Here is a 24325-nt window from a genome sequence, read left to right as displayed (position 1 = left end):
CCATTGTGGACGGCCTTAGGGTTCAAGCGTTGTCCCCGACCATGACAGCACTTGTCCGAGGCTTCATTAGTTCTGTCCTGAACCAACTAATCACACTAAAACGGGGGGGTTAGCCCTATTAGTGGTTTGTTCTTTTCGTCGCCTTTTACGACTGGCAGAACATACTGGAGACCTATTCTTTTCTCAGGCCTCCATGGGGTTGTTATTATTATTATTATTATTAAACTGATATCCAAATGTGTCCTCTTTGGATATAAAATAAGAAAGGCTTCATAACTTTCAAATCTCCCACTTCATTGTACCTGCACAAGCTGAAAACAAAATGCCATTGTCGGTAGTCATCATAATTGTAAATGCATCGCACTCTCGTCTTTGGAAGGGACATATTTTTTCAGAAGAAAACCCAAAGATGAGTACTAAAAACACTGCCCATGCCTTGAGCTCCTGTAGAGCATACATGTCAAAGCTCACTGTCAGTGCACATAGCATTAAGTAGGGCATATGACAGTGATCTTTTCTTCAAACTTACTTTATATAAAAATTGTACATTTCTGGACACGGGTTTCTCATCAAAACTTTCAACTAAGTCCCCTCTATAACCCATATGAGCCCGTAATAGGAATTGTGTAACACCCTTTATAACCAGAACAGTAGTGGCCATATCACACTTTGAAGTGGTGTGTTAGCAGTTATTTTTATCCATGAAAACAACACACTAACTAGAATAATGCAATGCTTTCTCAGTCAAGACATACACTGCCCAGTTGCACACATGTACAAACCTATCAGGTCAGTGTGATTATAAGCAGTCAGCTTATCAAAAGCTCAGAAAAGTTAAATCCACTTTGTATTCTCCATCCATTGCTTTATTACGTAAATTTTAGTTGGTTGTGCTGGGTGGTGCTTTTGGAATCGAAGTTAAAAAGTTGGTTATATTTGAACTATTAATATGATCTAGAATGCTGTTAAACGTAAAGATGGTATTACTCGGAAACCTATCTGGATCCTTTCACTATGCAGGAACTTAAGCCTGCAGTCTCTACCAATTACTGGAAACAGTTCTCTTCTCAATAGATTTGTTGTAGCATACACCAGAAGAGAAAAAGATCCAGAAGACCAAATACTCTCTGTAGCTTACTGACACAGATGCAGTCAGTTTTCCATAGCAGTTTTTGGTGGTCCCAACATAAGTATGGCTGCATCCTGGCTATTTATAAGTACCAAAGCAGAACACTTATGAACACTCAAATTAAAAAAAACAATGCGAGAGCTACTGAACCTAAACTTCACACATGTTATACCTGTTCAGAAATCGACACTTGCAAAGCAGAAGAGAAGCCACCGAGAATAATTTCTATTCACTTGCAGTTTTGCAATATTTCAGCATTGTGTTTGTGGATACCAGTGCCAAGTTCTGTTAGCTGCTGTTAGGAATCCCAGCTGATTATATGATTACAATTTGATTCTGGCTGAGTATTTTATGTTGTACATCAACTGTTTTGTGGAAATATATATGTAATTTGAGACTATTATGCTATGTGACACCAATAAATAAAAATAAAACCTTAGTTAACAAGAAAATTTTATTATGTCTACAGTTGGCATAGATATTGCAAGAGTCACTGAACCTAGTTGAGCAGTATCAATAATCTGTATTTTTTCAAAGTCCAATGTGTTAGATAAGCATGTGTAAAAGATCTGAATGTACTGCAGATATGTTAATTTCTTTTGGTACACTAAATTTATTAGAACACTTTTTATTTAAAAATACAAAGTGTTCTCTTAGAGTGCTCGAATCATCTTTTATCACTGATGACATATTATGTACAGTTTGCGGTGATCAGCAGAACAGATGATATTTTGGAAAAATTTTCGTTTTCTGACACTAAATGCATATCAGCCATCAGCTTCAAAAATCAACTGTAAACTACCGATAACATAAATGCTCTCTGGGAGTACTTATCAGATGCGAAAATTCTGTGAAAACTCTCATGATTCCATAACAAAGAAAGCTATGAGCTTATACGTGCATTTTGGTAAGAAGGGGCGGATGCAACAGCATGATGTTATGAAATGAGGCTATGCTTTCATTAAGATGATGATTGAATTTGCTGAAGCGTTTTGAGCAGCACAGAAACCAAGTGCATCAAATAATTTTAGAAGATAAAAGACTTCCAGCACCGTTTTTGTAATTATGACATGACATGACATAGGGCATCATTGGGAATGTCAAGGAAAGGGTATGTAGGAAAGACAAGTTCTGGAGGCACTGTTATAAAAGAATGAGCAAGAGCTAAGGTAGTATCACCATTAAAGCAACCTTGCTGGAAAGGGGGAATTTCCTGGGGGGGGGGAGGGGGGGGGCAGATAAGGATAATGATGTAAATGATGACTTGACTTTAATTGCAGCAGGCATCCGTGTTTTAGATGTGGTATGCATTATTGTGTGGCAATAAACAGATAAGTGGTCTTGTGTTACTACATCGTATTTCATATCTCATTTTATGCATGGCATTTTAGTACATTTGTTGTTATGAGCATACCCACAGTCACATAAACAGCACTTACAAAATTATCTGTTGCTACTCATGTTGCACAATAAAGGTTCATCCTTTACTTTTTGAGACAACTATCCCACTGGGAGATGAGATGATCAACTCGGCCGTTAATGGATCCACAACAGCACTAACTCTTGCCATTCCTCATCTGACTGAAACCGCTGTCCAGTTCCTTCAGGTTGCCAAAGATATGAAAATCACACGGTGAAAGATCTGGGCTGCACAGAGGATAATTCAGAGTTTCCCAGCCAAATCACTGAAGCGTAGCCTTCATCCGATTGGTGGTGTGGAGGCAGATTCATCATACAACAGGCTGCTTCAGTCCAAAGGGATTCTGGGATGTTTGACTTTATGGCACACTCCAGTTTCTGCAAAGCGCTATGAAATGATTTTGGTTCCATGCTTGAGGAAGTCGAGGAGGAGCAGAGGGCCTCTGCAGTTGAAGGAGGTGGTCATCGCAACCTTCCTGGAACTTGCATAAAGGGAGATGTGACAGGTTTCTACTGTTGGGCTTGCCATTTGCCTTCGGGCTGTTGACTGGAATCGTCCTATTGGTTGATAATGCCTGCCCCTAGACTGCCCCCTCGGATGAAGGCTACAATTCAGCAATTTGGTTGGGAAACACATCCCCCATACAGCCCGAATATTTCATTGTGTGATTTTCACATATTTGGGAACCTGAAGAAAGACATGCATGGGCGTTGCTTTCTGTCAGATGAGGAAGTGCAAGAGTGGGTGCAGCTGACCGTGTTCTATGAAACAAGAAATGAGCATTTTGTCTCACAATGGGATAAATTTCTTAACATGTGTTGTGATTATTTTTTAATGCAACTATTCGCTCTTGCCTTCCTATGCCCTGTTAATTGGTTTCTGCGGCCACTTACGGATGAGGGAGGACATAAAGTTTCTCTTAAAAGCCAGATCATTATATGATCTGTGACATTTTACACACATGCCAAATATTGCCAAAGGTGAAATTAATGATGAGTGACAAAGGATCCTGAGGCTGATCTTCCTCTCAGAAAAATGGAAGCTGCAGGAAGGGGAGGAGGGAGAGAAAAAGAAAGAGGGGAAAAAAAGAACAATCCTCTCTGGCAAAGACCAAACAGTACTTATCCCCCAGAATGGGGAGGGGGGGGGGGGGGGGGGGAGACAGATGTAGAAAGGACAAAACTGTGTGCCGTTCATTAGGCAACTCCCACGAAAACAGCAATGGCTTTAGTATACTGTCATTAATTGTTCAAGCCAATTGTAAAGTAAGCAGGGTCTATTTAGAAAATGCTGACTACTTGAAAATGAAAGACAAGATTTTAAATTGTGATGTAATTGCCATTTCTTTATTACAAAATTAATATCTGTTTCAGTACTGCAGAGTTTATCACAATATTTGTAAATAATAAACAGTGTATATATTGCAAAAAGCCGTCAATACAAACATACACATGTAACAAGTTTTCCCACAAAAGTAAATTATCTCTGAAACAGGAAAATGATTTTCCATGCTGCTCGTTGTAGACACTTAAGAGAATTACAAAAATATTTCAGTATCTAAAAATTTCAACAATTTACATTTGTATATGAGCCTCATGTTCTTCAGGATACTAACAGGAACACATTACTAACAGGCACTTAAAACTAGAAGGAATGTCTTGCCTAGTACGGGTGAAACTAGAAGTAACAACCATAACTGACTGGGAACATGATATTTTTGACCAAACAACATGGCAAAGACAGGCAACCAATACTGGTGTTTTGATGTGGATGAAAATGAGTGTCTGATCTACGTATCTTGACTGTGAAGAAGTAATGTGATTTACTGTAGCTGCCAAACTATATTGTCCTCTAAAAGTTAAATTCAATTCACTTTCCCATTGTTGTGTTATTTTTCACTTACTGTTGTTATTACGCAAGGATATCATTGACTGAGTAACACTGATACTAACAATGCCAAATTACAAGCATTTCTTGCAGCTCATCAAGCTCTTTTTTGGTGAATGCTATGTTCCGTGTACTTGCAGACTAGTAATTACTGATTTGGTGTCTAATGTCATCCTGCTTACAGAATGAAACCTGCATTTTTTCCCCAACCATAACAAGACATTCCTATGAAATGCATAGTACAGTCAATAAAAGAATAGATAAAATAAGATAATAAATTTCTGGTTGCTGACAACTTCATAGAGAAAATAATATAATCTTAAAAATTGTGTATGTTTAACATTTCAAAACCATTTTCATGTACTTAGAAAAATGGCAGCGTCACAAAAATAGTGCAAATAGCAAGACAGCTAGTGAAGTGGTACAGCTTCCCCTTCTTCTCTGTATATTTCTGAGAGGAAACATACACGAGCACTTTGTAGACTATATGTGAAGCAACAGCAATGGCCACCACTGATTACTATATGACAAATGGTAGCTAAATTTATTCACAACTATCTGAATTTCTGTGAGAAATTAAGACAGAGAAACTACAATCAATATGCATAAAATTTCAGTCAAAATTTGTTTCCTTGCACTACAGAGTACTAATTTGTTATTCTGTCTGTAGTATTTTAAAGCGCACTGTTGATTCTGATGTTATAAGGAAGACTATTATTTGAAGGCACAGTAAATATTATTAAGATACGGCAATTTCCTAGAATTCTATCACATTTTAAAACATACTTGACAAGAAGAAAAAAAAAAAAAAAAAGGAAATCTGTCTTCACTATATGAATACTTATATACACAAGGCACATAAAACATTAATTCATGGCAAAGAGCACCTTACAAGTGTGTCAAAAGCTATGATACATCAGACTAAATAATGAGACTAGAATTGTGGTACTAGCAAGTTACTTGAATACACAAATTAAATTGCTAAAAGCAGAAAACTTTGAGGTAGGGTCTGCTATGTAAAACTAACTTTATTCTGCGAACACACTTTCATGGAGGAGGAGGAGGAGGGGGGGCGGGGGAGAAAAAAAAAATGGGAGAAGTAAACAGAGTGCGACTCCTATTGCATTCTGACCATACTGCTTTTGGGTTCATTTTTATGTCATTCACTTTCTTCACATATTAAAACAGTCGTTAACATTACTCATTACAGACAGTTAAAAGGCACTATAACAGGAATCTGTATGTGATGTTTTATAAAGCTCATTCTTCCATGGATTGCAAACCACAGAGATAACTGAAACACAGCTCTGCTCAGTGATTGAGGAAGAACACTAACAAGTCTCACTGAAGAAACATTACAATCATTAAACACATCTATCTTAGTTTTAAATCAGTATGGAGCAATCACTGGCAAATGGAAGACATTTGTTAGAACTGAATTCTGTACTTACCAGTACTAGCAACCGACTTACTGCTAGCATTGCTGCTATCTGTAGAAGCAGGCTTCGCTACAGATGAACTACGACGTGATCGAGATCCTGTAAAGAGTCGCAGCTTGGCACCTTCTGCTCCAGCTACACCTGAACTACTCGGTTGGCCATTAGAATGAACCGAACGGCTTACACTTCCCGACACTGAACAGGGAATTGACGATTTCCTCTGGCGAGAAGGTGTTTCTACAGATCCTTCAGCGAGACGCCCATATCCACCGAGTTTGCGCGGGATTCCAGAGCGGTGTGATGCTGATGGTGGTGGCGTAGCAACTGGAGCCGGAGGTGGTGATGGTGGGACAGGTCCATGGCTCTCACTGCCACTAGCACTTCCATCTCCGAGGCGACCATACCCTGCACCACTGCCAGCTGGTGGCCTGCGAGGTGGTCGTGGCAGAGATGTTGGAGGAAGGCTGGCTGCACGCTGCTGCTGCGAGCTGCGTCCTTGCTTCTCTAACAGAAGGATCTCTTCAGGACGACCCTGCTCATAGCGTGTGGGCACCAAGCCCTGCAGGAACCCTGATGGCTCAAACAAATGGTGGGGTGAACCTGTTCGCCCTACACCCGCCAATAATGGCTTGGGTAATTTTCCTTTTCGCGGCGTAGTGCCTGTATTAGAGAATCCTGGAAAACAGCAAAGACCTCTCTGGAAAAAAAGAGAAGAAACGGCCGAGAGTTGGGATGGTCCGGGACGGACGATGGTTGGTTAGAGGTTAGTGGCACACCACACATGTATGCAAGGGAAGGTAGGTTAAATAGGTTGGTTTTAAGGAGAGAAACAAAACTTTCCTAAAACAAGCTTGGGTGAGAACATGTTTTTGGCTAACAGTATAGTAACAAACTGTGATTTGCCAGTCACGTTTTCTCTCGTGTTTTGGCAGACAGTTTCAATTTAGCTTTAGCAACGTGTGACTAGAGTCAGCCCAAAGAAACACTGCTACTCAAGTCTTTCATGTGACACTCAGTGTCAACGGAAAGTGTGTTTCTTTCCCTGTTATGAACAAAATGATTTTTAAAGCATAATTTTATTTGCCCAATCCATAGAGTGGCTCTCAATTAGCCTAGTACGATATCCGTTTCATCAGTATGCATTAATGGGGACTGTAAAACATGAAGAATACCCCAGCTTCCGCATGGTGCATGGTGGTGGCAGTCAGCACAGGCATGGCTCGTGCTGTTGTTGCTGGAATACTGGTTACTCTTCATGCTTTGATGTCTCTGTTACTGCATAAAGATAAAACGAATATCGCAGTAGGATAATTTCGGATAGCTTCATTGATTGGGCACATAAAATTCCACTTTAAAAATAATTTTGTTTATAACGGAAAACAAAATGATGCTTTCTGTCAACAGTGAACACTGCATGAAAGGCTCCAGTTACATACTGCAAAAACGAAATTGCAAATATCTGCTGAAACTCAAGAGAAAATGCATCTAAAGACACTTTGGAAAGCGCTGGTATGTTGATAGACACAATAAAATAAAATAAAAAACACACACACACAAATATTAAAGCTTTCGCAACCCATGGTTGCTTCATCAGGAAAGAGGGAGGGAGAGGGAAAGACGAAAGGATGTGGGTTTTAAGTGAGAGGGTAAGGAGTCATTCCAATCCCGGGAGCAGAAAGACTTACCTTAGGGGGGGAAAAAGGACAGGTATACACTCGCACACACACACCCATATCCATCGGCACATACACAGACACAAGCAAACATTTGTAAAGGCAAAGAGTTTGGGCAGAGATGTCAGTCGAGGCGGAAGTACAGAGGCAAAGATGATGATCAATGACAAGTGAGGTACGAGGGGCGGCAACTTGAAATTAGCGCAGGTTGAGGCCTGGTGGGTAACTGGAAGACAGAATATATTGAAGGGCAAGTTCCCATCTCCAGAGTTCTGATAGGTTGGTGTCAGTGGGAAGTATCCAGATAACCCGGACGGTGTAACACTGTGCCAAGATGTGCTGGCCGTGCACCAAGGCATGTTTAGCCACAGGGTGATCCTCATTATCAACAAACACTGTCTGCCTGTGTCCGTTCATGCGAATGGACAGTTTGTTGCTGGTCATTCCCCCATAGAAGGCTTCACAGTGTAGGCATGTCAGTTGGTAAATCACTTGGGTGCTTTCACACGTGGCACTGCCTTTGATCGTGTACCCTTCCGGGTTCCATTCGCATGAACGGACACAGGCAGACAGTGTTTGTTGTAATGAGGATCACCCTGTGGCTAAACATGCCTTGGTGCACGGCCAGCACATCTTGGCACAGTGTTACACCGTCCGGGTTATCTGGATACTTCCCACTGAGACCAACCTATCAGAATTCCGGATATGAGAACGTGTCCTTCAATATCTTCTCTCTTCCAGTTACCCACCAGGCCTCAACCTGCGCTAATTTCAAGTTGCCGCCCCTCGTACCTCACTTGTCATTGAACATCATCTTTGCCTCTGTACTTCCGCCTCGACTGACATGTCTGCCTGTGTCTGTATATGTGTGGATGGGTGTGTGTGTGTGTGTGTGTGTGTGTGTGTGTGTGTGTGTGTGTGTGTGGGTGGGTGGGTGGGTGTGTGTGTGTGTGGGTGGGTGTGTGGGTGGGTGTGTGGGTGGGTGTGGGTGGGTGGGTGGGCGCGCGCGCGAGTGTATACCTGGCCTTTTCCCCCCTAAGTTAAGTCTTTCCGGTCCCGGGATTGGAATGACTCCTTACCCTCTCCCTTAAAAACCACATCCTTTCGTCTTTCCCTCTCCCTCCCTCTTTCCTGATGAAGCAACCATGGGTTGCGAAAGATGGAATATTTATGTGTATATGTGTGTGTGTGTGTGTGTGTGTGTGTGTGTGTGTTTTTTATTTTATTGTGTCTATCAACATACCAGCACTTTCTAATTTGGCAAGTTAAAGCATTTTTGTTTTTTTACATACATTTTTCCCACGTGGAATGTTTCCCTTATCCATTTAGCTTGTCTCAGGACAATACACTCAACTACTAACTTAATCACACCACAGTATAATGTAAATATGTTAAAAGCAAACATAATTCTACAGCTAAAAAACAAACAAGCACAAGATTATAGTGCTGTCATTTCAGGTTTTTAATACAGTAACAAGAACATTATTCCTTTTCTTGTGACACAGGATTGTGGAGAACTGAGAAAATTTTACTGGAAAGCGATTCACTTAACATAAGTTTTGTGTAGTAAGAGCTGGTATGTTTTCATGAAACACCAGACAGAACTGCAAATACAGGACCAACATCCTTTTGTCACATGCACAAGAATAAGGTAATTGTTTGGAAACACCTTCAACAAATAAACCCTTTAGTGTATTAAATGAACTCCATGCACTTTTGATAAAAGTAAAAGGGAAAAAAAATGTGTTAAACATTACTATCTAAAAACTTGGTAACACCTACAACAAATGAAAGCTAGATTAACTCAAAACAGACATTCCCATTGTAATTCTTCTGCACGCAGAAAATTGGAAACGCAATAATTTTCGTTGTAATCCTAAACTGTCACACATGTCAAATTGTTTTTAATTACTCTTCTTTTACAAAAATTGCTTTTACCTGCACATTTTGATACAAATGTAGCACACAGATGATACTGCTGTAGAGTTGGCCAACATGCACTGACTCCAGACACAGAGATACAGTTTTCTACCTGAACACAATATGCTGCTCCTAAATATTACTGTCATGTTCCTATCGCAGACTGACCTTTATTTTTTTAATGTGATGAGTCACAGTTTACTCTCATTCAGTAGAATCGTTGAAAGGAATTAACCGATACTATATTTCTGTCAACAAAGAGAGGCCAAACATGTTTCTGGCAGGCTACACTAAACTCTCAATCCATCACCAGTCTTAGAATATCATAAATGTTAATCTGATCTCAAAAGCTGTACTGCCAAATAAACTAACAAACTGTAAAAATACAATTGCAAGTAAAGCCATTTCACAAAAATCACTCATGAACAACAATTCAATTAAACTTTTCACAAAATACTGAACAGTTTTTACATATGTACATCGGCAGATGGAATAAATGCTAGTAAAGTGAGGTCTTCAAGAGTGCGATCAACTTTTTGAAATTGTCTATATGGAGGTGTAGGTTAGGACACTGATCATCACACCTTGCAGTCTTTCACCAAAATAAACCCTAATTTGTGAGTAATCAATGAATATTAATTCCACATGGAAGCTCTAGAGCAGGGGTTGCCAAACTTGCGGAGTATGGATGTAGATGTAGATAGTGAACGCATTATTGTGGCCAAGATAGACACGAAGCCCACGCCTACTACAGTAGTACAAGTTTATATGCCTACTAGATCGGCACATGATGAAGAAATTGATGAAAAGTATGATGAGATAAAAGAAATTATTCAGGTAGTGAAGGGAGACGAAAATTTAATAGTCATGGGTGACTCGAATTCGTCAGTAGGAAAAGGGAGAGAAGGAAACATAGTGGGTGAATATGGATTGGGGCTAAGAAATGAAAGAGGAAGCCGTCTGGTAGAATTTTGCACAGAGCATAACTTAATTATAGCCAACACTTCGTTCAAGAATCATAAAAGAAGGTTGTATACATGGAAGAACCCTGGAGATACCAAAAGGTTTCAGATAGATTATATAATCGTAAGATAGAGATTTAGGAACCAGATTTTAAATTGTAAGGCATTTCCAGGGGCAGATGTGGACTCTGACCGCAATCTATTGGTTATGAACTGTAGATTAAAACTGAAGAAACTGCAAAAAGGTGGGAATTTAAGGAGATGGGACCTGGATAAACTGAAAGAACCAGAAGTTGTACAGAGTTTCAGGGAGAGCATAAGGGAACAAGTGACAGGAATGGGGGAAAGAAGTGCAGTAGAAGAAGAACGGGTAGCTTTGAGGGATGAAGTAGTGAAGGCAGCAGAGGATCAAGTAGGTAAAACGACGAGGGCTAGTAGCAACCCTTGAGTAACAGAAGAGATACTGAATGTAATTGATGAAAAGAGAAAATACAAACATGCAGTAAGTGAAGCAGGCAAAAAGGAATATAAAACGTCTCAAAAATGAGATCGACAGGAAGTGCAAAATGGCTGAGCCCTTTGGAGAAAAGAGAACCACTTGAATGAATATCAAGAGCTCAGGCGGAAACCCAGTTCTAAGCAAAGAAGGGAAAGCAGAAAGGTGGAAGGAGTATATAGAGGGTCTATACAAGGGTGATGTTCTTGAGGACAATATTATGAAAAGAGGAGGTAGATGAAGATGAAATGGGAGATATGATACTGCGTGAAGAGTTTGACAGAGCACTGAAAGACTTACGCCAAAAGAAGACCCCGGAAGTAAACAACATTTCATTAGAACTATTGACAGCCTCGGGAGAGCCAGTCCTGACAAAACTCAACCATCTGGTGAGCAAGATGTATGAGACAGGCAAAGTCCCTCAGACTTCAAGGAGAATATTATAATTCCAATTTCAAAGAAAGCAGGTGTTGACAGATGTGAAAATTACCGAACTATCAGTTTAATAAGCCACAGCTGCAAAATACTAACACAAATTCTTTATAGACGAATGGAAAAACTGGTAGAAGCCAACCTCGGGGAAGATCAGTTTGGATTCCATAGAAATGTTGGAACAAGTGAGGCAATACTGACCCTCCAACTTATCTTAGAAGAAAGAATAAGGAAAGGCAAACCTACGTTTCTAGCATTTGTACACTTAGAGAAAGCTTTTGAAATTGTTGACTGGAATACTGTCTTTCAAATACTGAAGGTGGCAGGGGTAAAATACAGCGAGCGAAAGGCTATTTACAATTTGTACAGAAATCAGATGGCAGTTATAAAAGTCGAGGGACATGAAAGGGAAGCAGTGGTTGGGAAGTGAGTGAGACAAGGTTGTAGCCTCTCCCCGATGCTATTCAATCTGTATATTGAGCAAGCAGTAAAGGAAACAAAAGAAAAGTTCGGAGTAGGTATTAAAGTCCATGGAGAAAAAATAAAAACTTTGAGGTTCACCGATGACATTGTTATTCTGTCAGAGACAGCAAAGGACTTGGAAGAGCAGTTGAACGGAATGGACAGTGTCTTGAAAGGAGGATATAAGATGAAGATCAACAAAAGCAAAACTAGGATAATGTAATGTAGTCGAATTAAGTCAGGTGATGCTGAGGGAATTAGATTACGAAATGAGGCACTTATGGTAATAAAGGAGTTTTGCTATTTGAGGAGCAAAATAACTGATGATAGTCGAAGTAGAGGATATAAAATGTAGATTGGCAATGGCAAGGAAAGCGTTTCTGAAGGAGAAATTTGTTAACGTCGAGTATAGATTTAAGTGTCAGGAAGTCATTTCTGAAAGTATTTGTATGGAGTGAAGCCATGTATGGAAGTGAAACATGGACGATAAATAGTTTAGACAGGAAGAGAATAAAAACTTTCGAAATGTGGTGCTACAGTAGAATGCTGAAGATTAGATGGGTAGATCACATAACTTATGATGAGGTATTGAAGATAAAAGGGGAGGAGTTTGTGGCACAACTTGACTAGAAGAAGGGACCGGTTGGTACGACATGTTCTGAGGCATCAAGGGATTACCAATTTAGTACTGGAGGGTAGCGTGTAGGGTAAAAATTGTAAAGGGAGACCAAGAGATGGATACACTATGCAGATTCAGAAGGATGTAGGCTGCAGTTGGTACTGGGAGATGAAGAAGCTTTCACTGGATAGAGTAGCATGTAGAGCTGCATCAAACCAGTCTCAGGACTGAAGACCAGTAACAACAACACATCAGAAACAGTGGACCTAGGGATGTTTAAGAGTGTAGAAATCTTGTGTAAAGATGTGTGACACAAGTGACACCCAATCACCTGACCATGTTCGAAGTCCACAAGTTCTGTGGAGTGCCCCATTCTGCTCTCTCACAATGTCTAATGACTACTGAGGTCGCTGATATGGAGTACCTGGCAGTAGGTGGCAGCACAATGCACCTAATATGAAAAACATGTTTTTGGGGGTGTCTGGATACTATTGATCACATAGTATAATTCATCCTGCGTCGAATGAAATTTACGTTTAAAGTAACACTTCTCAAACCACCATTTGCAATATTTTTCTGTTACCTGTTAAGGTGGTTGTTGTTGTTGTTGGGTGTTGTTGTTGTTGTGGTCCTCAGTCCTGAGACTGGTTTAAAGCAGCTCTCCAGGCTACTCTTCCCTGTGAAAGCTTCTTCATCTCCCAGTACCTACTGCAGCTTACATCCTTCTGAATCTGCTTAGTGTATTCACCTCTTGGTCTCCCTCTACGATTTTTATCCTCCACACTGCCCTCCAATAGTAAATTGGTGATCCCTCGATGTCTCAGAACATGTCCTACCAACCGATCCCTTCTTCTAGTCAAGTTGTGCCCCAATCCTATACAATACTTCCTCATTAGTTATGTGATCTACCCATCTAATCTTCAGCATTCTTCTGTAGCACCACATTTTGAAAGCTTCTATTTTCTTCTTGTCCAAACTATTTATCGTCCATGTTTCACTTCCATACATGGCTACACTCCATACAAATAATTTCAAAAATGACTTCCTGACACTTAAATCTATACTCGATGTTAACAAATTTCTCTTCTTCAGAAACGCTTTCCTTGCCACTCCCAGTCTGCATTTTATATCCTCTCTACTTCGACTATCATCAGTTATTTTGCTCACCAAATAGCAAATCTCCTTTACAACTGTAAGTGTCTCATTTCCTAATCTAATTCCCTCTGTATCACCCGACTTAATTCGACTACATTCCATTATCCCCATTTTGCTTTTGTTGATGTTCATCTTATATACTCCCCTCAAGACACTATCCATTCCGTTCAACTGCTCTTCCAAGTCCTTTGCTGTCTCTGACAGAATTACAATGTCATCGGCAAACCTCAAATTTTTATTTCTTCTCTATGGATTTTAATTCCTACTGCGAACTTTTCTTTCATTTCCTTTACTGCTTGCTCGATATACAGATTGAATAACATCGCTGATAGGCTACAACCCTGTCTTACTCCCTTCCCAACCACTGCTTCCCTTTCATGTCCCTCGACTCTTATAACTGCCATCTGCTTTCTGTACAAATTGTAAATAGCCTTTCGCTCCCTGTATTTTACCCCTGCCACCTTCAGAATTTGAAAGAGTATTCCGATCAATATTGTCAAAAGCTTTCTCTAAGTCTACAAATGCTAGAAATGTAGGTTTGCCTTTCCTTATTCTTTCTTCCAAGATAAGTCGTAGAGTCAGTATTGCCTCACGTGTTCCAAAATTTCTACGGAATCCAAACTGATCGTTCGGTAATTTTCACATCTGTCAACACCTGCTTTCTTTGGAAATGGAATTACTATATTCTTCTTGAAGTCTGAGGGTATTTCGCCTGTCTCATATATCTTGCTCACCAGATGGTAGAGTTTTGTCAGGACTGGCTCTCCCAAGGCCGTCAGTAGTTACAATGGAATGTTGTCTACTCCGGGGGCCTTGTTTTGACTCAGGTCTTTCAGTGCCCCGTCAAACTCTTCACGCAGTATCATATCTCCCATTTCATCTTCATCTACATCCTCTTCCATTTCCATTTCCATTTCCATAATACTGTCCTCAAGTACATCGCCCTTGTGTAGTCCCTCTATATAATCCTTCCATCTTTCTGCTTTCCCTTCTTTGCTTAGAACTGGGTTTCCATCAAAGCTCTTGATATTCATGCAAGTGGTTCTCCTTTCTCCCAAGGTCTCTTTAATTTTCCTGTAGGCAGTATCTATCTTACCCCTAGTGAGATAAGCCTCTACATCCTTACATTTCTCCTCTAGCCATCCCTGCTTAGCCATTTTGCACTTCCTCTCGATCTCATGTTTGAGACATTTGTATTCCTTTTTGCCTGTTTCATTTACTGCCTTATTATACTTTCTCCTTTCATCAATTAAATTCAATATTTCTTCTGTTACCCAAGGGTTTCTACTAGCTCTCATCTTTTTACCTATTTGATCCTCTGCTGCCTTCACTATTTCATCCCTCAAAGTAACCCACTCTTCTTCTACTGTATTTCTTTCCCCCATTCCTGTCAGTTGTTCCCTTGTGCTCGCCCTACAAATCTGTACAACCTCTGGTTCTTTCAGTTTATCCAGGTCCTATCTCCTTAAATTCCCACCTTTTTGCAGTTTCTTCAGTTTTAATCTACAGTTCATAACCAATAGATTGTGGTCAGAGTCCACATGTGCCCCTGGAAATGCTTTACAATTTAAAACCTGGTTCCTAAATCTCTGTCTTACCATTATATAATCTATCTGATACCTTTTAGTATCTCCAGGATTCTTCCATGTATACAACCTTCTTTTACGATTCTTGAACCAAGTGTTAGCTAGGATTAAGTTATGCTCTGTGCAAAATTCTACCAGACAGCTTCCTCTTTCATTTTTTAGCCCCAATCCATATTCACCTACTATGTTTTCTTCTCTCCCTTTTCCTACACTTGAATTCCCGTCACCCATGACTATTAAATTTTCGTCTCCCTTCACTATTTGAATAATTTCTTTTATCTCCTCATACATTTCATCAATTTCTTCATCAGCTGCAGAGCTAGTTGTCTTATAAACTTGTACTACTGTAGTAGGTGTGGGCTTCGTGTCTATCTTGGCCACAATAATGCGTTCACTATGCTGCTTGTAGCAGCTTACCCGCATTCCTATTCATTATTAAACCTACTCCTGCATTACCCCTATTTGATTTTGTGTTTATATCCCTATAGTCACCTGACCACAAGTCTTCTTCCTCCTGCCACCAAACTTCCCTAATTCCCACTATATATAACTTTAACCTATCCATTTCCCTTTTTAAATTTTCTAACCTACCTGTCCGATTAAGGGATCTGACATTCCATGCTCCGATCCGTAGAACGCCAGTTTCCTTTCTCCTGATAACGACATCCTCTTGAGTAGTCACCACCCGGAGATCCGAATGGGGGACTATTTTACCTCCGTAATATTTTACCCAAGAGGACGCCATAATCATTTAATCATAAAGTAAAGCTGCATGCCCTCGGGAAAAATTGCGGCTGTAGTTTCCCCTTGCTTTCAGCCATTCGCAGTACCAGCACAGCAAGGCCGTTTTGGTTATTGTCACAAGGCCAGATCAGTCAATCACCCAGACTGTTGCCCTTGCAACTACTGAAAAGACTGCTGCCCCTCTTCAGGAACCACATGTTTGTCTGGCCTCTCAACAGATACCCCTCCATTGTGGTTGCACCTATGGTACAGCTATCTGTATCATTGAGGCACGCAAGCCTCCCCACCAACGCCCAGGTCCGTGGTTCATGGGGGGAGGGGAAAGATCTGTTAAGGTATGTTGTCAATAGCACCACTACTGATTGCTACAACTCTTGTTATAAATTGTATGAAGGAGAATTAGATTACATGAAATGACAAGGGACTTGAGTATAACTGTTTATTAGACTTGTGCAGAACATTTTAATTTAAATGTCCTCTTAATATCACAGTAGGTACATATGCCATTATGTTTGGAAATTAGAAACTTTAATAATGCATATAATTATTTAATAAATTAAAAACAAAGATTCCAAGACTTACCAAGCGGGAAAGCGCTGGCAGACAGGCACATGAACAAAACACACAAACACACACACAGAATTACTAGCTTTTGCAACCGATGGTTGCTTCTTCAGGAAGGAGAGGGAAAGACGAAAGGATGTGGGTTTTAAGGGAGAGGGTAAGGAGTCATTCCAATCCCGGGAGCGGAAAGACTTCCCTTAGGGGAAAAAAAGGACAGGTGTACACTCGCGCACACACACACACACACACATATCCATCCGCACATACACAGACACAAGCAGACATATTTAAAGGCAAAGAGTAAGGGCAGAGATGTCAGTCGAGGCCGAAGTACAGAGGCAAAGAAGTTGTTGAAAGACAGGTGAGGTATGAGCGGCGGCAACTTGAAATTAGCGGAGGTTGAGGCTTGGCGGATATCGAGAAGAGAGGATATACTGAAGGGCGAGTTCCCATCTCCGGAGTTCGGATAGGTTGGTGTTGGTGGTTATCTGGATACTTCCCACCATTTTCATTTATGTTTCATTACGACCTGATGACATTAAAAATTTTAATACTCCTCAAGAAAGTGATTTCTAATTCTTGTTGTTGTTGTTGTTGTTGTTGGTGGTGGTGGTGGTGAAAAATTTCTAACAAATGAGAACAATTTTTGTGTCAGTCCAGAAACAGCTGTCGATGTGTTGCAACAGGAAGAGATTTGTGCTCCAATAAACCTACTGGATGACCTAGAAGATATTGAGTTGTCAAGGAGTGTGGTGACTTATTACATTTGTGTTGTGTAGTTTCCAGTTCACCCACCTGAGTATTTAAGATCACTTTTTACATGTGAAATGCTGGAACTCTGGACTCAACAACATAATGTTTTTAGTGCATAGAAACTGGATAAATCTATTGACATTACCATACCTGAACTACAGTAGCTTTTCAGAGTGGATCTGAAAATGGTCTCAGTTCAAGCATCTAGTGTGTGATGTCACCGAAAAACATGGGTGTCTGCAAAAATCTGAGTGGAGGTAAGATTTTAAAATTGTCATTTTCAATATAACTGATTCAGTTGGTCTGAAAAACGTGTAGCCCCTCAAGAACTTATTGTATCCAAATCAATTGCTAATTACCCCCTTAGCATGTTGTGCGAGGAATGTTCACATCAGGGTGCTGAACCGATCCATTTCTGCAGCTTGGTAGTGGCTGTATGAGGGAGTGACAGAGGAAAGATTGAGTACAGTTATGGCAAGTCACTGTAATTTTTGTCGCAGTCACCAACACTTTAGTAGTGTGGAAGACAGTCACTGCTATAAATTCATGATACTTTCGAAATGAATAAAAGGTCTGTGACCACTTTGCAGGAGGGGTCATGTGAACCTTCTTACTCCATATCATGTAAATGAATATGGAATTTTTTTAAATGTAGCTTTGATGCAGCTCTCTATGTAACTCTATCCTCTGTAAGCCTTTTCATCTCCAAACAACAACTGCACATACAACCTTCTGAATCCACTTATTGTACTCATCTCTCGTCTCCCTCTACAATTTCCCATTCTTCCTTCCAGTACTACGGATCCCTTGATGTCTCACAATGTGTCCTACCAACCAATACCTCCTTCTAGTTAGGTTGTGTTATACAATTCTATTCAGTATCTCCTCATTTGTTACATGATTCAACCAACTGATTTCAGTATTCTTCTGTAGCACCATATTTCAAGTGCTTCTCTTCTCGTCTAAACTGTTTATCGTCCATGTTTCACTGCCATACATGGCTAAGCTCCACCCAAATATTTTCATAAAAGACTTCCCTATACTTAAATCTACAGGGTGAAAAGTATTTACACCGAAAACCTCTGGGAGGTTGTAGGGGACATCAAAACAAATATTTTTCACTACTGTCATTTTTTCCTATGAGGAGTATTTAAACTGGTAGAGGAAGATTTCTCTGACGGCGAATTAATTAAACCAACAAACACTTTTCCATTCTTTTATGACCAAGAGACAACACATTAACACAACCCAATTTCAATTACAGTAGGTTTTTAAAAATGCCTTCATTGACACGTAGACAAAGGATACACCGTCTGATCATATAATTATTTAATAAATTAAAAACAAAGATTCCAAGACTTACCAAGCGGGAAAGCGCTGGCAGACAGGCACATGAACAAAACACACACACACACACACACACAGAATTACTAGCTTTCGCTGTATGACACAGGCAAAAAGCCCAAGAGTATGTTCCTGCTGCTGCTACTATACAGGCAACCAGATCCTCTTCTGAAGCAACAAGAGTTGCGTAAACAAGGTTGCGCATCTCTCCCACACAAAAAAGTCCAGAGGGGACATATCTGGGGATCAAGCAGCCCATGCTACAGGACCACCTCTGCCAATACACGTTTCCGGGAACCGTTGGTCCAGGAATTGACGCACACGACTGAAATGTGAAGGCGCCCCGTCATGTTGGAACCACATGCATTGTCTTGTAGGGAGGGGGACGTCTTCCAGCAATTCTGGCAATGCACGAGAAAATTGTAATAGTGCCTGCCATTTAATGGCCTAGATAGCAGATACGGCCCAATTAGACAGTCCCCAACAACACCGGCCCACACGTTAACGAAGAATGGCTCTTGATGAGCGCAAGTAACAGTGGCATGTGGGTTATCCTCACTCCAAACATGTGAATTGTGCAAGTTGAAGACTCCATCATGTCTGAATGTTACTTCATCGGTAAACAACACAGAGGATGGAAATGTAGGAAGCATTTCACACTGTTCCAGGTACCACTGCAAAAACTGTGCTCTGGTGGATAATCAACTGGTTCCAGGTTGTGGACACGCTGTAGGTGAAATAGATGTAACAATTGCTCTCAAATGACTGTTCTTACATTCGTCTGATTCATCCCTATGTTTCCCTATGTTACGTGCAATTGCACGAGTGCTGATTGAAGGATCCCGCTCCACATGCTGCAAGACAGCTTCCTCAAATTGCAGCGTTCTTACCGTGTGACGGTGTCCCTGGCCAGGTAATCTGCTAAATGACCCAGTCTCATGCCGGCGTTGTTACACAGCAGCTATGGTCGTGTGATGCGGGATACGGTGATTAGGATATTGTTGTTGATAAACCCACTGTGCAGCTAGTCCGTTGTGGTGTGCTACGTAGTACGCACCAACCCTATCAGTGTACTCACTCCCGGCGTATCTCTCTATTAGTAAACAGAGACAATGCCCTATTACACTGGTGGACAGCAGTTGTCTACCACTGAAGAGTGTAATACGCCTTCTAACAACTGAAGAGCTTAATACGGCCTCCACCGGGAAAAATATTTGTTTTGATGTCCCCTACAACCTCCCACAGTTTGTCGGTTTAAACACTTTTCATCCTGTATATTCAGTGTTGACAAACTTGTCTTCTTCAGAAACATTTAAATTGTCAGTCTCCATTTTAGATCATCTCTACTTCATCCATCATCAGTTATTTTGCTGCACAAATAGCAAAACTCATTACTACTTTAAGTGTGTCATTTCCTAATCTAATTCCCTCAGCACCACCTGATTTAATTCCAATACATTCCATTATCTTTGTTTTGCCTTCTTGTTATTCACCTTATATCCTTCTTTAAAGGCCTTGTCCATTCCGTTCAACTGCTCTTAGAAGTCCTTTGCTGTCTCTGACAGAGTTATGTTGTCACCGGCAAACCTCGAAGTATATATTGATCCCCTTGGACTTTCATTCCAAATTTTTCTTTGGCTTCCTTTACTGCTTGCTCAATGCACACATTGAATAATGTTAGAGATAGGCTACAGCTCTGCCTCACTTCCTTCTCAAGCATTGCTTCCCCTTCATGCTGTTTGACTCTTATCACTGTCGTCTGGTTTCTGTACAAGTTGTTAAGAGCCTTTTGCTACTTGTATTTTCTCCATGCCACCTTTGGAATTTAAAACAGAATATTCCAACAGCTTTCTCAACATTCACTATAATCATATTTTTGCCTTTGCTTAACCTATCTTCTAAGAGAAGTTGTAGGGTCAGTTTTGCCTCACATGTTCCTACATTTCTCCAGAATACAACCTGATCTTACCTGAAGTCTGCTTCTGCCAGTTTTTCCATTGTTCTGGAAAGAATTTGTGTTAGTATTCTGCAACTGTGACTTATTAAACTGTTAGTTCAGTAATATTCACAGTTGTCAGCACCTGCTTTTTTAGAATTGGAATTATTATATTCTTCTTGAAGTCTGAGGGTATTTTGCCTATGTCATACACCTGGCACGCCAGATTGAAGATTTTTGTCTTGGCTGGCTCTCCAAAGGCTATCAGTAGTTCTTATGGAATGTATTCTACTACTGGGGCTTAGTTTCGACTTATGTCTTTGACTGCTCTCTATCAAATTCTTCTCACAATATCATATTTGCTATCTTATCTTCAGTTCTATAACATTGCCTTCAAGTTAGTCCCCCTTGAATAGACCTTCTATACACTCCTTCCACGTTTCAGCTTTCCATTCTTTGCTTAGGAATGGTTTTCCATCTGAGCTCTTTATAGTTATACAGAAGCTTCTATTTCCTCCATATGTCTCTAATTTTCCTGCAGGCGGTATTGATCTATCCCATAGTGATATAAGCTTCTAAATCCTTACATTTGTCCTCTAGCCATTCCTGCTTATCATTTTGCAGTTCCTATCAAATGTTTGCAGTTCCTTTTGCCAGCTTAATTTGCTCCACTTTTATATTTTCTCCTTTCATGAACTAAAATTCTTAAATTCAGAGTCTATTGCCTACTCCCCCAAACCATGGACCTTGCCATTGGTGGGGAGGCTTGCATGCCTCAGCGATACAGAAAGCCATTCTGCCGTACTGTAGATGAAACCACAACAGAGTGGTATCTGTTGAGAGGACACACACACGTATGATTCCTGAACAGAGGCAGCAGCCTTTTCAGTAGTTGCAGGGCAACAGTTTGAATGGTTGACTGATCTGGCCTTGCTGTGCTGTGCTGATAGTGTGAACAGCTGACAGCAAGGGGGAACTACAGCTGTAATTTTTCCTGAGAGCATGCAGCTTTACTGTATGGTTAAATGATGATGGTTTCTTCTTGGGTAAAATATTCCGGAGGTAAAATAGTTCCCCATTCAGATCTCTGGCGGGGACTTCTCAGGAGGATTTTGTTATCAGGAGAAAGAAAACTGGTGTTCTACAGATCGGAGTGTCGAATGTCAGATCCCTTAATCGGACAGGTAGGTTAGAAAATTTAAAAAGGGAAATGGATAGTTTAAAGTTAGATATAGTGGGAATTAGTGAAGTTCGGTGGGCAGGAGGAACAAGACTTCTGGTAAGGTGAATACAGGGTTACAAATACAAAATCAAATAGGGGTAACGCAGGAGTAGGTTTAATCATGAAGAAAAAATACGAGCACGGGTAAGCTACTATGAACAGCACAGTGAACGCATTATTGTAGCCAAGATTGACACGATGCCCACACTTAGCACAATAGTACAAGTTTATATGCCAACTAGCTCCGCTGATGGAGAGATTGAAGAAATGTATGATGCGATAAAAGATATTATTCAGATAGTGAAGGGGGACGAAAATTTAATAGTCATGGAGGACAAATTCAATAGTAGGAAAAGAAAGAGAAGGCAAAGTAGTAGGTGAACACGGAATGGGTGTAAGGAATGAAAGAGGAAGCTGTCTGGAAGAATTTTGCACAGAGCATAACTTAATCGTAGCTAACACTTAGTTTAGGAATCATGAAAGAAAATTTGTAGGGGTAAGAGGCCTGGAGACACTGGAATATTTCAGATAGATTATACAATGGTAAGACAGAGATTTAGAAACCATGTTTTAAATTTCAAGACATTTTAAGGGGCAGATGTGGACTCTGATCACAGTCTATTGATGATGAACTGTAGATTAAAACTGAAGAAACTGCAAAAAGGTGGGTATTTAAGGAGATGAAACCTGGATAAACTGAAAGAACCAGATAGTTTCAGAGAGAGCATTAGAGAATGATTGACAAGAATGGGGAAAGAATTACAGCAGACGAAGAATGGGTAGCTTTGAGAGCTGAAATAATGAAGGAATCAGGAGATCAAGTAAATAAAAAGATGACGGCTAGCATAAATCCTTGGGTAACCGATGAGATACTGAATTTAATTGATGAAGGGCGAAAATATAAAAAATACAGTAAATGAAGCAGACAAAAAGGAATACAAGTGTCTCAAAAATGATATCCACAGAAAGTGCAAAATGGCTACGCAGGGACGGCTAGACGACAAATGTAAGGATGTAGAGGCTTGGATCACTACAGGTAAGCTAAGTACTGCCTACAGGAAAATTTCAGACACCTTTGCAGATGAGAACCACCTATATGAATCACTCAAGAGCTCAGATGGAAAACCAGTTCTAAGCAAAGTAGAGAAAGCAGAAAGGTGGAAGGAGTACATAGAGAATGTATACAAGGGCGATATGCTTGAGTTGCCCTTAATTATGGAAACAGAAAAGGACGTAAATGAAGATGTGAGAGATGCTACTGCATGAAGAATTTGATAGAGAACTGGAAGACCTAAGTCAAAACAAGGCCGCATGAGTAGACAACATTCCATTAGAACTACCGATAGCTTTGGTAGAGCCAGCCATGACAAAACTATACCAGCCTTGGGAGAGCCAGAGATGAAAAAAACTGTACCATCTTGTGAGCTAGATGTACAAGACAATCGAAATACAATCACAGCCTTCAAGAAGAATGTAAAAATTCCAATCCCAAAGAAAGCAGGTGCTCAAGATGTGAAAATTACTCTTTCAGTTTAATAACTCACGGCTGCAAAATACTAACAAGAATTCTTTATAGGCGAAAGGAAAAACTGGTAGAAGCAGACCTTGGGGACCATCAGTTCGAAGTATGTGAAGCAATACTGTCTCTATGGATTATCTTAGAAGATAGATTAAGGAAGGGCAAACCTACATTTCTAGCATTTGTAGACATAGAGAAAACTTTTGACGATGTTGACTGGAACACACTCAAATTCTGAAGGTGGCGGGAATCAAGTACAGGAAGCGAAAAGCTATTTACAATTTGTACAGATACCAGATGACAGTTAAGTGTCGAGGGGCATGAAAGGGAAGCAGTGGTTGGGAAGAGAGTGAGACAGGGTTGTAGCCGATTTCCAATGTTACTCAATCTGTAGATTGAATAAGCAGTAAAGGAAACAAAAGAAAAATTCAGAGTAGGAATTAATATTCATGGAGAAGAAATAAAAACTTCAAGGTTTGCCACTGACATTGTGATTCTGTCTGAGACAGTAAAGGATCTGGAAGAGCAGCTGAACATAATGGATGATGTCTTGAAAGGAGGATATAAGATGAACATCAACAAAAGCGAAATGAGGATAATGGAATGAAGTCGAATTAAGTCAGGTGATGCTGAGCTAATTAGATTAGGAAATGAGACACAAAGCAGGAGGTCCGTTTTGCAATTTGGGAAGCAAAATAACTGATGATGGTCAAATTAGAGAGGATATAAAATGTATACTGGCAATGGCAAGGAAAGCATTTCTGAAGAAGAGAAACTTGTTAACATTGAGTATAGATTTAATTGTCAGTAAGTGTTTTCTGAAAGTATTTGTTTGGAGTGTAGCCATGTAAGGAAGTGAAACATGGACAATAAATAGTTTGGACAAGAAGAGAATAGAAGCTTTCGAAATGTGGTGCTACAGAAGAATGCTGAAGATTAGATGGATAGATCACATAACAAATGATGAAGTATTGAATAGAATTTGGGGAGAAGAGAAATTTGTGGCACAACTTGACCAGAAGAAGGGATCAGTTGGTAGGGCACATTCTGAGGCATCAAGGGA

General features: G+C 40.2%; 1 protein-coding gene across 3 annotated transcripts in view; it reads right to left on the bottom strand.

Annotated features, from left to right (window-relative positions):
- Positions 1–3866: 3866 nt before the first annotated feature.
- The window catches only part of LOC126284113 (angiomotin-like protein 2), a 143350-nt gene continuing 122891 nt past the window's right edge, over positions 3867–24325 (bottom strand). For all 3 annotated transcript variants that reach the window (XM_049982800.1, XM_049982792.1, XM_049982780.1), the window contains exon 13: positions 3867–6572. In XM_049982800.1, coding sequence (XP_049838757.1) covers positions 5865–6572 — 708 coding nt within the window. In that variant the 3' untranslated portion in view covers positions 3867–5864. The remainder of the gene's footprint in view (positions 6573–24325) is intronic.

Source organism: Schistocerca gregaria, chromosome 1, assembly GCF_023897955.1.
Source record: "Schistocerca gregaria isolate iqSchGreg1 chromosome 1, iqSchGreg1.2, whole genome shotgun sequence".
Lineage (NCBI taxonomy): Eukaryota > Metazoa > Arthropoda > Insecta > Orthoptera > Acrididae > Schistocerca > Schistocerca gregaria.
Note: the sequence above shows the minus strand (reverse complement) of the source record. Positions and strands in the feature narration are given on the sequence as shown.